General features: G+C 38.7%; 1 protein-coding gene, 1 long non-coding RNA gene and 1 pseudogene across 3 annotated transcripts in view; 1 reads left to right on the top strand and 2 right to left on the bottom strand.

Moving 5' to 3' along the window:
- Positions 1–22,552, bottom strand: part of LOC140526996 (utrophin-like) — a 167,997-nt gene that overhangs the window by 141,811 nt on the left and 3,634 nt on the right. The window contains exons 4-6 of one of the 2 annotated variants that reach the window (XM_072643614.1): positions 21,795–21,895; positions 13,421–13,615; positions 5,401–5,573 (exon numbers count right to left, since the gene is read on the bottom strand). In XM_072643614.1, the coding sequence (XP_072499715.1) occupies positions 5,401–5,573; positions 13,421–13,507 (260 nt within the window). In that variant the 5' untranslated portion in view covers positions 13,508–13,615; positions 21,795–21,895. Of the gene's footprint in view, positions 1–5,400; positions 5,574–13,420; positions 13,616–19,193; positions 19,388–21,794; positions 21,896–22,552 lie in introns of those variants that run through there. The other variant, XM_072643612.1, reaches the window with a different exon arrangement.
- On the bottom strand, positions 10,087–12,109 carry LOC140527000 (transcription initiation factor TFIID subunit 7-like; annotated as a pseudogene).
- On the top strand, positions 19,566–22,061 carry LOC140527009 (uncharacterized). Its single transcript, XR_011974637.1, has 4 exons — positions 19,566–19,656; positions 20,432–20,557; positions 21,032–21,173; positions 21,863–22,061. It is a non-coding gene; the product is annotated as an uncharacterized lncRNA (long non-coding RNA).

The raw sequence follows: 22,552 nt of genomic DNA, 5'->3' as shown, positions 1-22,552 counted from the left end.
ATAGCTAAAAGGGATAGATGGATAAAGTAAGGATCTTCAGAGGATGAGGGAAATACATGAATGTTGGTAAGCAGCCAGTACAAGCAAAGGGAGGGCCTTGAAGGAAAAGCAGAGAGTAAAGATGAGAAGGGAGGCAGTGTTGGAGAAGATGGGACACAATGGAATTACTTACGCATTCAGGACAATTTGCTTTGAGAAAGGAACAATCACCTCTTCTTGTTCAATAGAAGGAAGGTAGAAACAGTAGTAGAAGGCTTTGGGGATAAATAAGTTGAAAAGGAAAGCCGAAGAGGAAGCTTTAAGGTAAGAGATATATAGTACACATTTGTAAGTTATCAGTAAGAGCACAGAGGGGCCAAGCAGCTTGAGTCTACACTTCAAGCTTCAAACTGTGGGAAGGTAACTTAAGGGGGAGACAGAATGGAGCTCAAATTTAACATGTAAAGGAGTCATCCTGTTCAACTATAGGGCAAAGTATTTTAACCTTTTTTGTATGCTAAAAAGTAAACTATGATATTACCATATTAAAGTTTTTTTTCCCTCAATAATTAGATTTGCCCAGAAAGACGCACAAAGCTCATGTTAAAAATTAAAATTATGTTAAAATGTAATGTTAACATTATGAAAATCAGAATGTCTCTTTTATGGTATTCTTCTTTTCCCCCCTATTTATCTATATAAGATGTATCTTTACTGAGAATAGGAATTAACAAATACACATAGATGATGTCCTTTCATGGAGAATTTTAAAGGCAAGCCAGGAATCTATTTTTCAATGTATCAAAAAGAAGTGAAGATTTCAAAGGAGTGGAAACAATTACCAATAGTCCTATTGACAAGAGAGGAAATGACCCAGAAAAATGAGAACAAGTACCAATTCACAGACTGATTTTATCTTCTATAAAAAATTTTTGGACATATCAAGGAAATACTTCATAAAAAGAGGGACAGGCAAGGATCACGTAGATCAGAGGTGCTGCAGGCAACCAACAATACCGCAGAATGCAAACCAAACCAGATTAAAACATAACTTGGAACTATTTTTTCAAATTAATAAAAATCAAACAAGAAACATTACTATAACTTGGAAGGTCAAAATGTGGTCCATAAGTGCCCTTATGTCCACTTTAGTGGTCCCCATTTCTACTTGGGTTTGCCATCAATAATGTAGGCAATTTCTATGACAGCTGAAATCTTCTGTAAGAACTGACTGAAAAATAGAGAAAATACAAGATCCTGACATGGTTTTTTAAAAAAAATTCTAAAACAGCAATTGCCTTGACCATGGAAGAATCTTGACTCCCATGGAAATGTAAAGATGATTCAAAAATCCATGGACAGATTCAACTATAAAGATAATTTGGTTGAAGAATACTTTGAGTATCATATATCAAAAACAAGACATAAAACAGAGACATGCATCAGTGTGAAGCTATTTTCCAACTGTCATGGAAGGGGTACAATGCAAAATCTGAAAAGTTTAAAAAAAACAAAACAAAACCGTTAGGTTCGACCAATACTCTTGCATATTGATGACATGATACAGATAGCACATGGTCCCTGGGATACTACAGAAACCTCCCAAATGGGATCCATTAGCAATCAGAAGAAATTAACATTATCAGTTGACAAAGGGTGAAAAGTACAAGAGGAAGAAAAAGGAAGCCAATTTCCTGGATTTTAACATGCAACTGTATGGGCAAACATCTTGCATAAATTCTTCAGACGGAAATTGTTATTTTGCATGACTTTATGCAATTGTGAGAATTTTTATTTTTTTCTCTTGTTTTTCAATTTGCTGGAGAAAAAATGAATGCTTGTTAATTGAAAAAAAAAAGGTAATGAGCTTCAAAAACTCAAGAGGCCTGAGACTTTTCAAGCCTTCTCAAAGTCCTTATCAGTGGTATCTGACATTCTAAAGAGATTTACTATAGACTGAACTTAGGTATAAACAGATGGTTTTGAACTAGCACACAGCTCATACAAAATAATGTGACTATGTTCACAGGAAATTCTAACAAGATCCCTAAATAAGATTTTTGGGGAAATAAGATGCTATTTTTGTTCTTGCTCAGTCCTTTCAATCATGTCTGACTCTTTGTGTCACCAGTTGAGTTTTCTTGAAAAAGGTACTAGAGTGGTTTGCCTTTTTCTTCTCCAGCATACTTTATAGATGGGGAAAATGAGGCAAACGGGGTTAAGTCACTTGCTCAGGGTCACAAACTCCTAAGTGTCTGAGACTATGTCTGAACTCAGGTCTTCTATCCACTATGACTCAAAATCTTTAGGAATAATCCTCCCAGTTCAGACTGTACTTCACCTTCTCATAGGCTGTAATCTCACCCAATTTTTTTCATAGATAGGAAAACAGAAACCCAGAGATATAATTGATTTACGCATGGTTACACAGGGAAGCGTTAAGAAGCAGGGTTAAAATCTAGGTCTTCTTACTCTAGAATCTTCCTCTCCTCCTACATAGATATGGATTATTAGTTTTGAAATAGGAAGTGCTTAAGTAATAATTTGTACAATTAAGGCTGACTATAATAATATTATACAATCATCCCATTAGATGATCTAAATCACTAAAAGGGGAAAGATTATAAAAGTCGATACGAGAAACAGGTGATGCCCAAATCTATGTAGCTAATCCTAGCCTCTCTCCAAAGCTACCATCAATCAACAAGCATTCATTAAGTGCCTCCTAGGTGCTAGGCATGACGTTAAATTCTGGGGACACAAAAAGAGGCAAAATATAGTCCCTGCCCTCAAGGAGTTTATAAACTAAAGGTGGAAGACAACATGCAAACAACTATATGCCAAGCAAGATATATACAGGATAAGTAGAAAATAATTAACAGAGAGAAGGCATTGGAATGACAAGGGCTTTTTTAGGGAAGACTTCCTAGAGAAGTGGGAACTCAGGGAGGTCAGTAATCACAGCGGAAGAAGAAGAGAGTTTGAGGGATGGGAGACAGCCACAGAATGCTAGAGCTGAGAACTGGATTGTCTTGTTTGTGCAACAGCCAGACGGCCAGTGGCACAGTATCAAAGAGTATGTGTCAGGGAGTAAGGTAACCTAAGACTGGAAAGGTAGACATGTGGGTTAGGACAGGAAAGACTTTGAATGCCAAACAAAGCATTTTGTATAGGAAGTCGTCAGAATTCATTGAGCAGGGAGATGGATGTAATCAGATCTGAGCTTTAGGAAAATCACTTTAAGTGGCTTAATGGAGGATGGAAAGGACTTGGGGGAGACCTGCACCAAGCCAAAACCTACCAGCAGGCTATTGCAATAATCTAGCATACACCTTTCTTGTAGTTCCTGGAATATGATACTCCATCTCTCACATCCATATCTTTGCAGTGGCTCCCCTTCATGACTGAAATGCTCTGCCACTGTTCCTTCACACCTGAGTTTCCCTGGCTTCCTTCAAGAATTAAATCAAATCCTACATTCTACAGGAAGCCTTTCACAATCCCCTTAGCAGCTAATATCTTACCCTCTTAGAACTGTCACTGCTGCTGAGTCATTTCTGTCATGTCCAACTCTCCATGACCACCCCCGTTAGGGTTTTTCTTGCCAAAGATATTGGAGTAGTTCCTCATTTCCTTCTCCAGTTCATTTTACAGACAAGGAAACTGAGGAAAATTGGGTTATGCGACTTACCCAGTGTCCCACATCTAGTAAGGGTCTGAGATTGGATTTGAAATCAGGTCCTCCTAATTCCAGGCCCACCACTCTATCCACTGTGCCATCTAGCTGCCTACTCTCTTAGATTACCTTCCATTCATTCTGTATTTATCTTATATTCCTTTCCATGCTGCTAACCCCATTAGACTAGGAGCTACTTAAGGGCAAGGACAGCTTTTTTGCCATTTTTTGCTTGTCCAGCCCTTAGCACAGTGGCTGGAACACAGTAAGCACATTAAAAATGCTTCAATGAATGACTGACCAAAAACTAATTATTACTCAGAAAAAAAGACTTTTGTAATCTCATGATGTCTTATGTATAGAAGTGTTGTTTCCAAAGTTGTATTTCTTTCTCCTGTCATGTGTTGATTAGCAAGTATCTGAAATTGTTTGACATATAAATTATTTTGCCTCTTGCTTTCCTTTTCCTGCCATCTGCTGCACATCACTGTACTCTCTCACAATGTAATCATTCCCATTAGAATATGTGATAGTAAAGAAAAATCAAAGCAGATATCTTTAACACCAGCTTCAGTTTGGTACAGAGAAAGTTAAAAGCATTGGCTTCAAAAAAGTTTTCCAATTACAAAAGAAGTTTGCTGTTCATGGTATGTCACCCTTTTTTTTTTTTTGGGCCAAAGATCAGATTAAAAAAAACACATTAAGAAATATAGCGTTAGGCTGTGATTTTTTTACATTTTTACTCCATTCACAGATAGGGTGTGTGTGTGTGTGTGTGTGTGTGTGTGTGTGTGTGTGTGTGTGTGTGTGTGTGTGTGTGTGTGTGTGTGTGTGTGTGTAACATCTAATATTCACATAGCTCTTCAAGGTTTGCAAAATGACTTACCAATAGTAATGTATCTCCACAACAAGCCTAGAAGGTTGAGACCATTATTATCCTCACTTTACAAGTGAAGAAACTGAGGTAGACAAAGGTTAAGAGTCTTGCCTAGCATTACATACCTACCAAATGTTTGAGAGTAGATTTGAACTCAGGTCTTCCTGACTCAAGGTCCACCATGCTATCCACAGTACCATCTATAAAAACCTCTAGGCATATTATTACTATGAAGTTACTATGAAATGTGATGAGCACCAAGCTGTAATACAGACATCAATGATAGGCAGCCATAGTATAGTGGATATAGATGAATTTAAAGTCAGAAAGACCCAGGTCCAAGATTCTCTCCTATGTATCAGCAATGTATCCACAGAAAAGTCACTTCAACTGATAGTACCCCAGAAACTTCTCTAAGATTATAAATTATAAAACAGATGCAAAACTCTACTGGAACAGAGAATCTCCATACAAAGGAGTTTCTTACACAGTCAATCCCATTTCCTTCAAAAACATACACAGAAATTTTTAAAACTTAGAAAATAAAATTTAGAAAAAACTATCACTCATCCATTAATTTGATATGAAATATTAATTTGTATTATCCTTAATTTGTTACTATATTGGTTTTATGATGATCTTTCCAAAACTATTGGTCATAAAAATTGAATACATACACAAACACAATGATAATAGCAGTTGTAGATACTCAGATTTTCTATAAGGCAGATTTAGGAATAAGGCAAGAAATTTAATCATTTGACTAATGTGGGAGGGGGTATGTGTTTTTACTCCTTTTCAAGACTGCTGAGACTCATATTTTTTTTTTAAAATCCTTAATAGTAAATATAAGCTAAAACAGACTTACCTTTTATGATCATAGTAGGTTGTTTTCAGACTGTTCCACTTTTCATTCAAGTGGTTCAGTCTTTTCTCAATCAGAATGGCTCCTAGATGGGAAACATCCAGTATAATTCTGGGCTCCTTCCTACGAAGAGCTGTAATCTGCTCCTCGACTTTGTCCAGGAGAGAATTGATTTGCTATAAAAAAAAAATGTCAACAGAGACTTGGGTTTGGATACTACCTCTAACAATGATTATGTTAGCTGTATGTCCTTGGGCGAGTCATTTCACCTCTCAAACCTCAGTCTCCTCAACGATGAGACTGGAATCATAGCTGCAGTAGCTACTTCACAGGACTGCTGGAATATCAAAATGCTGTGCATAAAGTGCACAGCAGGTTTGAAAGTACGGTAGCAGCGCTGGCTATTATAGAATATTACAATAGCTCTCCCTTTACACGTAGACATCATATAGACTTTTTATCATGGAGACTTATTAAACTTTAAGTTACAAGGCTGGTATTAATTTGCACTGTGGAGTCAGTTTCCTCACTCAGAGTTATAAAGTCATAATTCTTCCCTTCCCTCCTCCCACTCCCATAAAAATAGTACAGATACTAAAAGAAATAGTAGCAGCTGTGGTCATTAACCTTAGGGCCCCCATTGAAAGTCATTCTGAAAGAAGGTCATAATACATACAAAGCATAAAAAGAATGGACAAAAAGGGGGAGGGGGGCATGAGGAAGGAACCAAATGAGTTACTCAGGCATATAGAATTATGCTTTTATATATTCAGCCATATGAAATCATCAATGTTGGTCTTTAAAGCATAGATGACATTACCATTCATGGGAGTAGGAGAGAAGCGTAGCACATACCAATTTAAAACTGAATAAAATAAAAAACATAACAAAATCACAAGGAAAGGAAATAGAGTAAATGGTCAATTATTGGGAAATAATCAAAGGAATTGAGATATATGTTCATATACGCTAGATATATGCTATATGTACACACATATAAAATTGACTGAGGCAAAAGTTAATATGCTATCTTGCTTCATCAGTGGCATGGTTCATATATGCAATCTCTACTCAGCATCTTAATACAATGAATTTAGAAAATTAGATTAAGGAATTTTTGTAATAGAAAGAAGACTTATAATTGGTGTAAATAGTAATGTAATCATCTCTAGTATGCCACATTTCAGGAAAGACTAGATTGGAAAATGGGAGGCATGGATTCCAGATGTGGCTCTGCCTCTGCCTAGTTAAATACACTCTCAAGTTTCCTTCCAAGCCTGTAACTCCATGACTAAAACACCCTGTGATGATCTTGCTTTGAAATTATAGTTCTCCATATGATGTGCTACTGAATGCTAACGGTATAAAATCTAATACGTTTCACTCTAGTTTCTACTTTTATCATAAATACATTCCCCAGTTATTTCTTCACCATGCAGTTTGTACTATGACCACTATTATCGGTAATCCCTCCAAAAGAAACTTGGATTACATCCCCTGAAAAGCCAGCTCTGATGGGCAAAGGTTTGGCTTGAATCTCCCCAGTGCAAGGACGCCATACCATTTTGAAGACATCTCAGTTTCGAGACATGTCCCTCACCCAACATACATATAATTTTTTCTCTTACCCTTTCTATGTTGTCTTCTCTTATTAATTATTCTTTAAGCTGCTTGAGGGCATGAACTGCCCCATTTATTTTTATGTCTCCACAGCCCTTAATGCAGTGTCCAATACATAACAAGTGTTTAATAAATAAATACCTTGCTGTCATTATAGCTCTGAATACTCCAGAGTAGCTATCTGACCTTCATCTCTCATAGCTTCCGTTTCCTCAACTATAAAATGGGGATAGGATACCTCACAATGCTATTGCAGTGACCCAATTAGATGATACATGTAAAATGTTTTACAGATCTTAAGGTGTCCTAAATGCATTTATCAGAGAAATAGTTTTGATGGACTCTAGCCTCTGCTCCCAGCATCAATATCCCAACTTCTTCATATGCGTCACTACCTCACTAGAACAGCAGGTGTGTCCCTTACCTCAACTACATACCACATCCACCTAATATTAAATAGGACCACAATAGGCAGCCATCAAGAAAGTAGCACCAAGAGGATGCTGAGCAGAATCTTTTACCACTAAATCATAACCTAAGTGGATACATGCACAGTAACAGCAAAGAACTGGCCTCAGGTGAACTTAGGATGTAGAGAGGGTTATTATAATATCATTAGTGTACATTAATATCCCCTTTACCCCTTTTCTGTATGCATTCTGGATAAACATATTTCCACCAAGGCTAGGAACCCTACCGATATCAATTCAGCCCTCTGATAATTTACTCTTCGTATATTCTGTAAAGATGAGTTGCACCTTTTGCTCCATAAAAATCTCTATCTTGCTTTGTTAACCTGCTGGTTCCTCTATGGAGCCTAGCCTGTTTGTTGAGAGCATAATCCTCAATAAGCCTTTGCTTGGGCTGGAGATGGTCTGAGTCTGTGAAGTCTTTCAAAACAAACTTACAACATGCCTTGTAACACCACAATGTTTTTGACACCCAGCATGGAGAGGAGAGTCTGATTCTGATACTTTTCAATCAAAGGTAAGTCTTTTCCTTTCCTCTCTCTTGGCTGGGGTCCCTCAAATACCTAGGAAGTCTTGACAAGACACTTGGGGCCCCAGTGTGCATGGGCAATTTCCCTGTAGACACAGGAAGCTCTTTGAGGAACTTTACAGTCAGCTCTGAGCTGGCTTTTATCCCTCTCTGAGGGACACCACATGATCAAGTGAATGGTGGCTACAAAAAGGATTTCTTTGCATTCAGTGCCTTCCCCCTACCCAACCCAAACCCATAGGACTCCCCACTAGGCAAGTATCCTGCAAAGTTGGAACAAATTTGGCTTACAGGACATGAAAACAATTCACATGAGTGTAAAGAAGGTAACACAATGCGTGGGAGAGGGAGACACTATAAGTACTAACTAGGATTATGAGCTTCTTCATTGGATGGCACCGCTATACAATGCCAATGGTGATGAGATGCCCAATTTTCCGTGTTAGGTATTTTGGAATTGTATTCAGTAAGCCTGAAGTCACCTAATCAGTAATGGGTTTGTTTCAAGTTTCAAATACATAATATTGTTTCAAATTGGTAAACTATTGTATTAGTTCCAGAAAGTATTGGATTTTCCTCAGTCTAGAGGAAGAATTACCATAGGGTGAACAGGCAGACCCTTCTCTGTGGTTCTTGTCAATTCCTCTTATTCTGTAAATTTTCCTGTGTGGACAAGTTCATCAGCCCAGGAAAAGAGCTTGTTTGGGTTACAGAGTTCCTAAACAATGAGCTTGGTTTGCTGAGAATGTGCAAATTTATGTATTATATGCAAATATATTTATCTGTATATTACATGCATGTATACTATTATATAGAAATGATTTCTAATGATTGGTCTTTACACCAGGATAAATGTAAATTCAAGAAGGAAAGAAAAACAGGTGAAAGATGTTCAGGGAAACTTCTTATGCATGAAAGTTATGGTAACATTTTTATTGCTCCATTAAGAGTAAAAATAATTCCATCTAGCCCTAAGCTGAGTTTGATGAAACTTGCCATTTAAGATAAAAGCTCTTGGGCCTATAACTGATTTTTTTTTTTTTAGTTTGAATTTAGGTATAGTTGTATGCATTAAATCAGTACTCCACCATCTGAGAAAAATGCCACAGGCTACTCAGAGGTGATGTGATATACTCAACTGCAAATGACAACAGGGGGAGGTTTGCTTCTGGGACAACCTTGGCACAGCCTAGCCTGGGATCCTCCTGGCTCAGTTTCCCCACTGTGTTCCTTTGAAAAGGAATGTTTCCCAACGTGATGATTTCCGAGTCTGGCTATACAGTGGAATTGTTACTGCACGGTTGATAAACTGTGACTCCTACCAAAAGTCAAACAGAGCTAAGGATATTTTATCTTGTGATATGTGCTATGATCAGGTCCCTACTTCTTCCTTTTATAGCAAATTTCTATAAACTAAGCGAGTAGTCAGTAAAGTATATGAGCAAATGTAAGTATGTGAGATCTTGCTATTTTGATCTAAATTTACAGTCATTCCGTGGCCTAAGCAAGAATTGTGAGCTTAAAGTCAGGAACCTCTTTTGTTTCTGTTTCAGGAATGAGATTTCAGTACAGTTCAAAGACAACATAAGGTTGTAAAATGTTTCAAAATGATGTGAGAATAACTGGGTACTGGTCCAGTTGATTGAGGAACCTAGCTGTCATTCTATTAATTACTAAAACTAAATCAGAAACATCTTTAGTTTGGTTTGGAAAAGAGAATTTCAGTGTCACCCATTTTCTTAAAGTGAGGTAACCTATGGAATATTTTGCAATATTTTGTTTTACATTAATGGAAAACTCAACTTTATGATGAACATGTTTCCTTATGAAAAAGTTACTGATATGTACTATTTTGTAATCCTCCAAAGTTTTTTTTTTTAATTATAATTGAAGTAAAAGTTAGCCTCTTATGAGTATATTCATTTCTTTTCTTTTCTTTTTTTTTTTTAGGGAGTCAAATCACTCTTTAATGTAGTTGGAAAAACTTCACAGCATGAAGAATTAACTTGGAACTCTTATAGTAAGTCCAAGGTGAGTCAGAGTTAAACAAAAATGTAACATGTAACACTAGAAAACAGAATACCATCTTTATCAGCTGTGAAGGGTAGATGCAAAATACAGCCTTAAAAGTTGCCAAACATGGTCTATCACTTTCTTATATCTTATAAGATTCTACAACATATCACAGAAATAACTGTTCATTAATCCACTGAATATCAACATTAATGAAGTAAAAAAAAAAAATGGAGACATATGCTTGGTAGGAAACAACTTTTGTTACAGACACGAATGTCTGTCACTTGTATTTGCTGTGACAGTTATCTACCACTATATAACATGCTCCTCTACATAAGAGATTTAGAACAGTTGAGAAACTAAAATGTACACAAAACAAGCTTTACAGCATCTGTCCTCTAATCTTTTTATAGTTGAATTGGTTCTTACCACAAAGTAACAGTTAAGTTCTGATTTTGAGAAGGAAAACCTTGAAATAAATGTGGGAATTAGAGGATGAACTATTTGGTCTATTAATCCCAAAACTCTTCTACAACCAGTCTTCTCTCACCTATCGCCTTCTACTTATTAGTGTGTAAGTTTCTAGCAAAATAAACAGTGTTACAGAGAGAGAAATGGGATGAAGTCAAAATAGGAAACAGAAAAACGGTGAAATGAAAATAGTCAAATTTCCACATTAACAATGTATATTGTCCTCAACCCAAGGGATGGAATGTGAGCCATTTACCAATGTGAGGACAACAGTGAATTTGCAGGCAGGGACCTCTTATTTCTCCAGGAGTGATTCTAGCTGTTCCTGCAAGGAACTGAGCTGTTGTTTCTCTCTTTCTTCCTGCTGTTTGAGCTCAACCAGCACAGCCTGTAGATGGGTCTTGAGTGCCAGATTTTCTACTTTGATGATAAGATCTTCCTGTCTTTTTGCTCTTCCTTGAGTTTCTTGGAGTTTACCTTTCATCATATCAGTCTGCTTCTGATTCCCATGACCATCTGATTTGTTTCCTCATTTTCTTGGCGCTGTTCATCAGATTCATCAAGCTTGTCTTGTAGTTGCCTCTCTAGGTCTTCCTCAGTGTCAATGATGTTTATATCTTCATCATCATGAGGATCTCTTTCATCTTCCTCTTCACTACTGCTGCTAATATCATTAAATATCTCCCGAAGCTCATCATGTTCTGAGGAGCCATGGCCCTGCTTATGACTCATTCCTGGAGATGAAATTTCTAGGCCTGCTAGGGAAACTGGGTTGTCCACTTCCTTTGTTTCATCTTCTGCAATCACCTCCCATCGGGTACTGACAGCTTCTGCATCTGTACTGAGAAGCCTCTTTACTTCTTTTTCCACATCTGGTGATTCAATGTACTTCTTCTTGGCTGTCTTACGGAACCTCCTCTTTCTGACATTCTTCAGAGGCAGAGTGATACCATGGTTCCAGATGAATTTCCTCTCCCGGTCCTTATCTTTTTTCTTGCTTGCTTTTGGATCAGTGGTGGCAACTGGTTCTTCTGGAGGCGGGTAAAGATCCCCATCCACACTGCACACAAGCATCTGGCAGATATCTGCTGTCTTATAAAAGGTTTTTTTATCTATAGTTTTCAAGGATTCAGTAATGCAGGGCAGGTCAACTACCTTAGCAGCTAATGGGGCATCGTCCACATGGACAATTCCATGATGTCCATCTGCATGTAGTTCAATGGTCAATTTATCTTTCAGGTTGACACTTCCAGACTGTATTGCCCTTCTCACAGTGGAAGCATAATCTGGAGGCAGACGTAATATGAATTGGCTTTCCAACTCATGGGGAGCATCTTCTTTGTTCTTGCTCATTTTCTGTTTTGTAACAGTCATTTCCTTTCGTCTTACTCCACAATAAATGACTATCACTCAAAATCCTATGCTCTGGGTTTAGGTCCCAAAACACTCCTCTGGCATTTTCTTGGGAGACAATGGAGGCTGTTTTGTGGTAGACCCAGGCAAGTCACAACCTGGCTAGGCCTCCCTTAAGTGTCTTCACCTCAAACGAGCAGGAATCACGAAGAACGCAAACACCGCGCTCCCGCCCCTGCACCTGAAGCATATCCATTTCTACAATTACTTAACTCAGGGGTGGAAAGCTTCTACCTGCAAGTGTTGTAACTTGCATTTTTATGTAAAGGGTTGGATAATCAGTAGCATCTGATCCTCTTAAAGAAAACTGGAATCAAAGTGCACATTTTTGAGAAACTAATAAAATCAGATAATCCTGTATATCAAATGCAAATGATTCTAATGGGGATCTTGGTTTCTCCTTATAATTGGGCCCTACATACTGAAGAGCCAGATTTGTGTTTTCCAGACAACAGGCCATTGCTCACCTACACTTAGGTGAACAGTAGATTCCAGCCCATACCCACCCATGATCCCCAAAATGTGGCCTATGCTCGGTTCTGGGAGAGCTCTGGGAGAGCTTTGAGGCAGGGACAGCTTCTATTCCTCTTTGCATCCAGAAGAAGCTACAGAAAACTGAGACTTTCATCCCTTTTCCCAAATGAATTTGGGATCCAGCTCTTTGAGGAGAGAATGATGGAATGTAGCCACTGTACCCACCCCCAATCTCCCAGCTTCCCCATGTGCTTAATTCTCTCACTAGCGCAGCAAGTGTGTCCATTACCTCAGCCACTTAACACATCCATCTAGTCTCAGACAGGATCCCAATAGTCAGTCATTAAGAAAGCACCACCAAGAAGGTGCTGAGCAGTGGAGGGCTGCGCAGGAATAGCAAAGAGCTGTTCTTAGATGAACTTACGATGTAGAGAGGCTTGTTATAATATCAATATTATCCATTAATACCATCCAGTGTCCTTTTCTGTATATATTCTGGGTAACCGCATGACTAGTTCCACCAGTTCTAGGAACCCTGTCCATATCAATAACCTCATTCAATATTTTAATATTTATATATTCTGTAATGACAATTGCATCTTTTGCTCTATAAAAAGCCCTGTCTTGCTTTGCGAAGCTGCTGGTTCCTCTAAGGAGCCTAGTCTACTTGTTGAGAGTATAATCCTTAATAAATGCTTTGGCATGGGTTGGAGATTGTCGGAGTCTGTGAATTCTTTTGAGACTGCCGCACAACACACCTTGAAACACTGTTTAACAGTTTCATAACATGTCCCTAACTTTGCAAAGCTTTGCAAAGTTTTTGTACATAATCAATTTTACCTACAAAACTTTAAGAAGCCTAATTATATTTGCCCAGAAGAGATAGGAAAGAGACAGGATTGTTATATCACCAATTTTGGGTGCCATTTCACTTGGCTGCAGGTCAAAAAATACATGGTTTACTTTAAACAAATTGCTATCTCAAAATGTCATTTGACTGCTCCTCTTCAAATATAACGTTGACAATTACCTTTACTGACTCTTCCTGCGCAGAGAACTGTTCGGAGAAACCACTGCTGAGATTGGTAAAACTGAGTAACACTTCTAGGTGCGCCATGGAGAGTAAGACTTTGTTAATTTCGAGATAATCTGTAGGGAGGGGAGTGGATCTATTTCCACACAGATGTGGATGATCAACTGTAACACTCTGCTCAATGGGGGTCACCTGTAGAAAAAAAAGGAATATGGTTAATACATACTCATATAAAGGGAACACACTGCAAATTATAGTAAGCTGAAATCAAACGAAAAAAAGCACTTCTAAGTTACTACTCTATGGTAGACATTGTGGAAATGTACAAAATTTAAAATGAAATAAAACAAACCATGTTCTCAAGAAGCTTACATTATATCAAACCAAAGTGCTACCGTTCCCAAAGACATTAAGAATTTTTAAAACAATATATTTACCAAAAGCAAAATGTTAGAGAAATAGTTCTATTGGTAAAGCAAACCTGCACATATAAATACTCTAATACAGTATTTAAAAATCTGCACTCCTGCAAACTTCTAGCAATCTCATTTCAGTATTGACTTGAAATACACTATAAAACAGAATCTAAACATTATTATAATGACCAATCAACAAAGTACATTTGGAGAGGAAATTTTCTTCCTTATTTCTCATTTATATCACAAGCTATAACATTTTTCAAACCCTCCACTAATACTACACAAAATTATAAAGGGCTTTTGTATGTTTTAATCTGAATTCTTAAATATACTTCCTTAGGAACTACTATAAGAGGGAAATAGAGAATGGTAAAAATTATATTTTGAAGTTTTCTAGTTACAGTTCTACCCTCAAACAACCTCTCCTCCTTTGATGTCAGCATCACACAAATATAATCAGGATGAAGAAACTATTCGGTTGGTGTTTCTTCTAAAAAATATGCTTTTCAGTTAATGGAAAGTTCACCTGTGCAGGAACAGAGCTCAAATTTCACATAAAAGCAGCAAGGCACCAAAAAAAAAAAAAAAAAAAGCAAAACAGAAAAGGACTTAAGTATAGAAAGTTACTACAGTGACAGGGAAGATCAAAGCACAAACTAGGAGGAAGACAATAGTGTAAAAATGACTCCTTGTAAAACTCAAAGAAGAATGTAATTTGGTCTTAGGTCCAAAAAGAACTCTTAGAAGAGTTAAAAAGGGATTTTAAAAAACAAATTAGAGAAACAGAAAAAAAATTTTATTCTCCTTTCTCTTTCCTTTTTTCCTTTTCCTTTCCCTTTCCCCTTTATTCTTTTCTTTTCCTTTCCCTTTCCTTTTTTTCTCTCCTCCATCCTTTGATCCTCATTTCTGTCTCTTTTCTGTTTGTTCTTTGTTCTTTGCTTTCCTTGCCTTCCCCTCCCATCCTTCTTCTTCCCTTCCTTTCCTCTCCCTCTGTCCTTAGAGGGTATTATACCGTTACCTTGCAGTAAGATACTCAAAACAAAAGAAAGGAAGCTGGTATCACAGAAACCTGGAAGTGTTTAACAGATTAGATTTTTTACACTCACAACATTCCATTCTTGATGATGTAACACTGAGCCCCACCCAAGCCCCCACCCCCAGCTAGTCCTCACTTTTGTCCAGAGGTCCACTCAGAATGAATGTTAAAAAAAACAACTCTCTGTTTTGGCTGGAAACCCTGAGGTTCCGCCCCCTCCTATTTGATTTTTTGACAATATAACAAGAGACCTTTCTTTACTTCAGAATAGAGGGGTAAAGTGTAAGAAGACATGAACACTAGGAAGGCAGGGTGTGAAGGGCTTTGAATACCAAACAGTATTTGATATTTTATACACTCTACCACACTTGACATTGATCACTTCTATTATGACCTACTGTTTGGATTTTTATCACCCTGTTAGCCGAAATTCCTGTCCTGAGCTACACAAAAGGAAAGATACTATTTCTTTCCCCATTTTTCAGATCTCTTTGGAATAGAGACCCAGTAAGGTATACTGCTGGATCAAAGGGTATGCACATTTTTGTGGCCCTTTGAACATAGTCCTAAACTGTTCTCCAGAATGGTTGGATCAGCTCACAGCTCCACCAACAATGAATTAGTGTGCCCACTGTCCCACATCATCTCCTAGGATAAGTTCATCAAATCACAACTCACCCCCATGTTCCTAATACCTCTAATTAGAGGGTTCAAAGGTGAAGTACCAAAACTCCTACCCATACTCCCAGGGCTCCTGCTCCACCATCCCTCTTTCTGGCCTCCATTTTGTATATTGTCCTGATGTGACAGTCCTCTTCCAGAAAGAAGGACAAACAACAACCTCTCAGTAGTACAAACTGCCCCCCTCCTCCTTTCCCTTTTCCTTTCCTTCCCCTCTTCTTCCCATTTATCCTTGCCTTTTCCTTTGCTTCCCCTTGCCCTTTCTTCTCCTCCTTTCCTTCTCCTTTCCCTTTTTCTTTTTTCCTTTTCTTTCCCTTCCCCTCCCTTTTTCTTGCCTTACTTTCCTCTCCCTCTGGCTATACAGGGTATTATACCCTTACCTTCCAGTAAGATACCAAAAGAAGGGCAATGAGGAGAAGGGAAGCTGGTATCCCAGTAACCTGGAAAGTGTTGAACAGATTAGATTTTCTACACTTATATCACTCTATCCTTGATGATGTAACAATTGGGCCCCACCCAAGCCTCCACCAAGTCCTCCCTTGGATTCAAAAGACCACTTGGAATGAATGCAAAAAACGGCATTTGTTTTGACCAGAACCCTGAAGTTCTGTCCCTCCTAGATTGTTTTTTTGACAGTATAAAAAGAGACACATCTTTACTTCAAAACACAGGAGTAAAATGTAAGCAGACATGAAAACTAGGAAGGCAGGCTCTGAAGGGCTTTGAATACCAAACAATATTTGATATTTTATAGACTCTACTACACTGTACATTGATCACTTCTATTGTCACCTATTGTATAGATCTTTATCACCCTCTTAGCCAAGTTCCTAACCTGAGGTATGTAAAAGGAACGATACTATTTCTTTCCCCATTTTGAAGATCTCTTTGGGATAGAGACCTAGTGGGTATATTTCTGGGTCAAAGGGTATGAACTTTTCTGTGGCCCGTTGAACATAGTACCAAATTGTTCTCCAGAATGGTTGGATCAGCTCACAGCTCCACCAATAATTAATTAGTGTGTCAACTCTGCCATATCCTCTCCTAGGATAAATCCATCAAATCAAAACTCACCACCATGTTCCTAATTCCTCTAATTAGAGGGTTCAAAGGTGGAGCACCAAAACTCCTACCCATACTCCCAGGGCTCCTGCTCCACCATCCCTCTTCTTGCCTCCATTTTATATATTGTCCTGATGTGACAGTCCTCTTCCAGAAAAAAGGACAAACAACAACCTGTCAGTAGTACAAACTGCCCTCCTCCTCCTTTCCCTTTTCCTTTCCTTCCCTTCTCATTCCCATTTTTCCTTGCCTTTTCCTTTGCTTCCCCCTCCCCTTTCTTCTCTTCCATTCCTTCTCCTTTCTCTTTTTCTTTTTTCCTTTTCCTTCCCTTCCCCTCCCTTGTTCTTGTCTTCCTTTCCTCTCCCTCTTTCTACAGAGGGTATTATACCCTTACCTTCCAGTAAGATACCAAAACAAGGGCAATGAGGAGAAGGGAAGCTGGCATCCCAGTAACCTGGAAAGTGTTTAACAGATTAGATTTTCTACACTTATATCACTCTGTCCTTCATGATGCATGAATTGTTCCCCACACCCACAAAGTCTTCCCTGGGGTCGGAAAGACCACTCAAAATGAATGTAAAAAACTGCATCTGTTTTGGCCAGAAACCCTGAGGTTCCTCCCCCTCCCAGATTGATTTTTCTGACAATATATAAAGAGACCTTTCTTTACTTCAAAAGAGAGGAGCAAAGTGTAAGAAGACATGAAAACTTGGAAGGCTGGTTGTAAAGATCTTTAAATACCAAACAGTATGTTATACACTCCACTACACTGTACATTCATCACTTCTCCTACTGCAACCTTTTGTATAGGTCTTTATCACTCTGTTACCCCAAGCTCCTCTCCAGAGCTATGTAAAAGATATAAAAGAGAGTAAAAGATAGTAAAAAGATGTAAAAGATTCCTTTTCCCTTTTTTAAGATCTCTTTGGGATACAGACCCAGCAGGGGTATTGCTGGGTCAAACAAAGGATATGCATATTTTATGGCCCTTTAAACACAATATCAAATTGTTCTCCAGAGTGGTTGGATCAGCTCACATGTCCACCAACAATGAATTAGTGTTTCCACTGTCCCACATCGTCTCCTAGGATAAGTCCTTCAAATCACAACTCACCACCCTGTTCCTAATTCCTCTAATTAGAGGGTTCAAAGGTGGAGCACCAAAACTCCTACCCATACTCCCAGGGCTCCTTGCTCCATCATCCCTCTTCTTGCCTCCATTTTGTATATTGTCCTGATGTGGCAGTCCTCCTCCAGAAAGAAGGACAAACAACAACCTGTAAGTAGTAGAAACTGCCCCACCTCCTCCTTTCCCTTTTCCTTTCCTTCCCCTCTCCTTCCCATTTGTCCTTGCCTTTTCCTTTCCTCCCCCTTCCCCTTTCTTCTCTTCCTTTCCTTCTCCTTTCTCATTTTCTTTTTTCCTTTTCCTTCCTTTCCCCTCCCTTTTTCTTGCCTTCCTTTCCTCTCCCTCTGTCTATACAGGGTATTATACCCTTATCTTCCAGTAAGATACCAAAACAAGTGCAATGAGGAGAAAGGAAGCTGGCATCCCAGCAACCTCGAAAGTGTTTAAGAGATTAGATTTCCTATACTTATATCACTCTGTCCTTGATGATGCAAGAATTGGGCCCTACACCCACGAAGTCCTCCCTTGGGTCCAAAAGACCACTCAGAATGAATGTAAAAAACTGCATCTGTTTTGGCCAGAAACCCTGAGGCTACTCCCCCTCCTAGAGTGATTTTTTGACAATATGAACAGAGACCTTTCTTTACTTCCAAAGAGAGGAGTAAAGTATAGGAAAACATGAAAACTGGGAAGGCAGGCTGCAAAGGGCTTTGAATACCAAACAATATTTGATATTTTATACACTCTACTCCACTGTACATTGATCACCTCTATTGTCACCTACTGTATAGATCTTTATCACCCTCTTAGCCAAGTTCAAGTCCTGAGGTATGTAAAAGGAAAGACACTATTTCTTTCCCCATTTTGAAGATCTCTTTGGGATAGAGACCTAGTGGGTATATTTCTGGGTCAAAGGGTATGCACATTTCTGTGGCCCTTTGAACATAGTACCAAATTGTTCTCCAGAATGGTTGGATCAGCTCACAGCTCCACCAACAATGAATTAATGTGTCAACTCTGCCATATCCTCTCCTAGGATAAATCCATCAAATCAAAAGTCACCACCATGTTCTTAATTCCTCTAATTAGAGGGTTCAAAGGTGGAGTACCAAAACTCCTACCCATACTCCCAGGGCTCCTTGCTCCATCATCCCTCTTCTTGCCTCCATTTTATATATTGTCCTGATGTGACAGTCCTCTTCCAGAAAGAAGGACAAACAACAACCTGTCATTAGTACACACTGCCTCACCTCCTCCTTTCCCTTTTCCTTTCCTTCCCCTGTCCTTCCCATTTGTCCTTGACTTTTCCTTTCCTTCCCCTTCCCCTTCCTTCTCTTCCTTTCCTTCTCCTTTCCCTTTTTCTTTTTTCCTTTTTCTTCCGTTCCCCTCCCTTTTTCTTGCCTTCCTTTCCTCTCCCTCTTTCTACGGAGGGTTTTATATCCTTACCTTCCAGTTAGATACCAAAACAAGGACAATGAGGAGAAGGGAAACTGGCATCCCAGTAACCTGGAAAGTGTTGAACAGATTAGATTTTCTCCACTTATATCACTCTGTCCTTGATGATGCAATAATTGGGCCCCACCCAAGCCTCCATCACCACCAACTTGTGTCCAGAGGACCACTCAGAATGAATGTAAGAAACAACTGTATCTGTTTTGGCCAGAAACCCTGAAGTTCTGTCCCTCCTAGATTGTTTTTTTGATAGTATAAAAAGAGACCTTTCTTTACTTCAAAACAGAGGAGTAAAGTGTAAGAAGACATGAAAACTAGGAAGGCAGGCTCTGAAGGGCTTTGAATACCAAACAATATTTGATATTTTATACACTCTACTACACTGTACATTGATCACTTCTCTTGTCACCTGTTGTATAGATCTTTATCACCCTCTTCGCCAAGTTCCTGACCTGAGGTATGTAAAAGGAAAGATACTATTTCTATCCCCAATTTGAAGATGTCTTTGGGATAGAGACCTAGTGGGTATATTTCTGGGTCGAAGGGTATGCACTTTTCTGTGGCTCTTTGAACATAGTACCAAATTGTTCTCCAGAATGGTTGGATTAGCTCACAGCTCCACCAACAATGAATTAGTGTGCCAGCTCTCCCATATCATCTTTAACATTTATCATTTTGCTCTTTTACCACATTAGCCAATCTGATAAGTGTGATGTGGTACCTCAGAGCTCTTTTAATCTACATCTCTAAGAAATAGTGATTTAGAGCATTTTTTCATATGACTATAGGTAGCTCTAATTTCTTCCTCTGAAAACTGCTGGTTTATATTCTTTAACCATTTATTAATTGAGGAAACAACCCCCTCATTTTCCTAAAACAAACATAATGGAACCTCTGTGCTAAATGACTGACTATACCATTCCTTCACCTTTCATAATTCTATCAATAAATAACCTTGAATACTATGTTGCATTACTGAATGACCTAGGAAGAGATAGTAAAAGCCAACAATAAAACAGAGATACAGATGTTAATAATAGCATATGGTGCTTTCAAGTTGACAAAGCACTGAATAGATATTATTTCATTTGATCCCCGTAATTCTATCATGTAGATGTTACCATTACACTCCTTCTACAAATGATGTAACTGAGACTGAATCCAACTGTATAGCCTCAGTCATTCCTGCAAAGGACTTTGCTCCCATAATCTTGAACCTCTGTCCCTTCCAGCTGCACCTTGAATCTGATGCCTTGTCTGCTTCAAACTCTAAAGAACAAGATGGAGTGCCCAGGAGAAGTCCATCACATCTAAACTCACCACCATGTTCCTAATTCCTCTAATTGGCGAGTTCAAAGGTGGAGCAACAAAGCTTCAAAATTCCTTCCTTTAGAGAGGGCAGAAATTGGTCTTTCCTATCACTCCACCTTACATCTGATGCCCTGCCTGGTTCCAGTTCCAAGGAATGCCCTCTACCTATACTCCCTGATGTCCTGCTCCACCCCCCTTTCCTGCCTCCTTTTGTGTATTGTACCCCTCTTTAAATGGGGGCCACCTCCAGTCATTCCAATCTCTATCTTGTCCAGAAATTCTGGCCTCTTCCCCTCTCAGATTGTTGGGGTTGTTATGCGTTAATTAGATAAAAGGGGACACTCCTTGGCTCATTTCCAACTCATCTTAGTCACTCAATGGGCCTTGCCTCAGTCAAGCTGAGACCTAGTAAAGACCTTAGTTTCAAAAAGCTAAGGTCTCCCACTGCATCCAAAGCCATCTCTAGTCATCCTGACTGTCTATCTCTTATCTATGTAGTCATACTAAATGTCTTGACATAGGGCCCAGATGGCTCCTAAGGAGAAAGTAAGGCTGATGACTTTTCACAGCCCTCCCTCACTGAAATCCAATTCACTGGCAACTCATAGCATCATCTTCCTGATGTGACAGTCCTCTTCCAGAAGGAAGGACAAACAACATTCTGTGAGTAATACAAACTGCCCCAGTGGAGACACAACTGGCCACTTCCAATCTGGGGGTGCAGCTTCTTCCTTCTTCTTTCCTTGTCATCTGTCCCCTTTCCGTTCCCCTTTTTCTCTTTCATTTCCATTCCAAAATTCCTTTCCTCTTTTCACTTTTTACTTTCATTCATCCCCTTCCTTTCCTTTCCTCTCATTTTCCTTTCCCCTTTCCTTCTCCTCCTTCCTGTTCCCTTTCTCTCCCTCTGTCCCTTACCTTTGGCTACAATGCACAAAGCAAAGGAAATTGGGAGAACGGAAAATGGTATCCTTGACAGCTGAAAGGTCTTCACAGGCTAGATCTGTTTTTGAAGACCAGGCTTTATACCCACTGTCATTTCCTAGCGCTTCTCTTTCCTGGGGATTGGTTGAACCTTGACAACAACTTAGGGTGAATGTGAATAGCAAATCAAGTACTATCCCCCATGAAGCAATTTCTGGTAATGAAAATACTCTCTGCTTCCTCAAGTTGTCTGAGATCACATCAGAGGTTTCCTTTTTCTGCATCCAAGCGCTGTAAGTAGGAGACACGTGTTCCAGTGATTATGCCTTGACATTGTTATGTCTCGTCCTCAGAAGTACTAACTATAAGCGTATCTCTTCTCTCCTGTTTTCCTCCATCGGGTGCTGTAACATCTCTTCTCCTCTCTGCAGAACTTCCTCAATCTGGGCCTTCTCCTCATCCAACTGAGAATGGAAAGAGAAAAACAAGTCAATATTTCACTTGGATATCTCTCGAGCAATGTATATTTCTTTACTAGAAAGAACATATCCATCATGATGAATTTCTGTAAACGAATATCCCATTAAAAATTTAAAATAAGTACATTAAAATTATAGCATTTACATTTAATAGATTTGGACATGTATAGTCTGTCAGATTGCTTGCTGTCTTCGGGAGGAGGGAAAAATTGGAATTAAAAATCATAAAAAAATGAATGTTGCAAACTGCCTTTACATATAATTGGAAAAAATAAAATACTATTAGGTGGAAAAAAATTCTAACAATTATATTGTTTCCAAAAATGTTTTGAATCCTCTTGGATCTTTTAAAAAAGCTCCTGCAATTTCAACAGGGACTCTCCAACGAGTAAACTACCTCTACCAATGTAGGTTATCACCTACTTTCCAAAAGCTATGTGAAACAAGGAAAGTAACTTGCCTAGGATAAAAGATCTAAGTATATGTTAGAGGCAGGACTAGAACCTAGGTCTTCCTAGTTTAGCTGCATCAGCAGTATATCACACTGTCTCTCTAAATTATATGTTAAAATAGCTTACAATTTAAACCATGCTGATTCTTAGTTAATTCTCCTTGAAATTTTAACTCTCTTAGAAGCATTAT

The sequence above is a fragment of the Notamacropus eugenii genome, chromosome 2 (assembly GCF_028372415.1).
Source record: "Notamacropus eugenii isolate mMacEug1 chromosome 2, mMacEug1.pri_v2, whole genome shotgun sequence".
Taxonomy (NCBI): domain Eukaryota; kingdom Metazoa; phylum Chordata; class Mammalia; order Diprotodontia; family Macropodidae; genus Notamacropus; species Notamacropus eugenii.
This window is presented reverse-complemented; position numbering and strand designations above follow the sequence as displayed.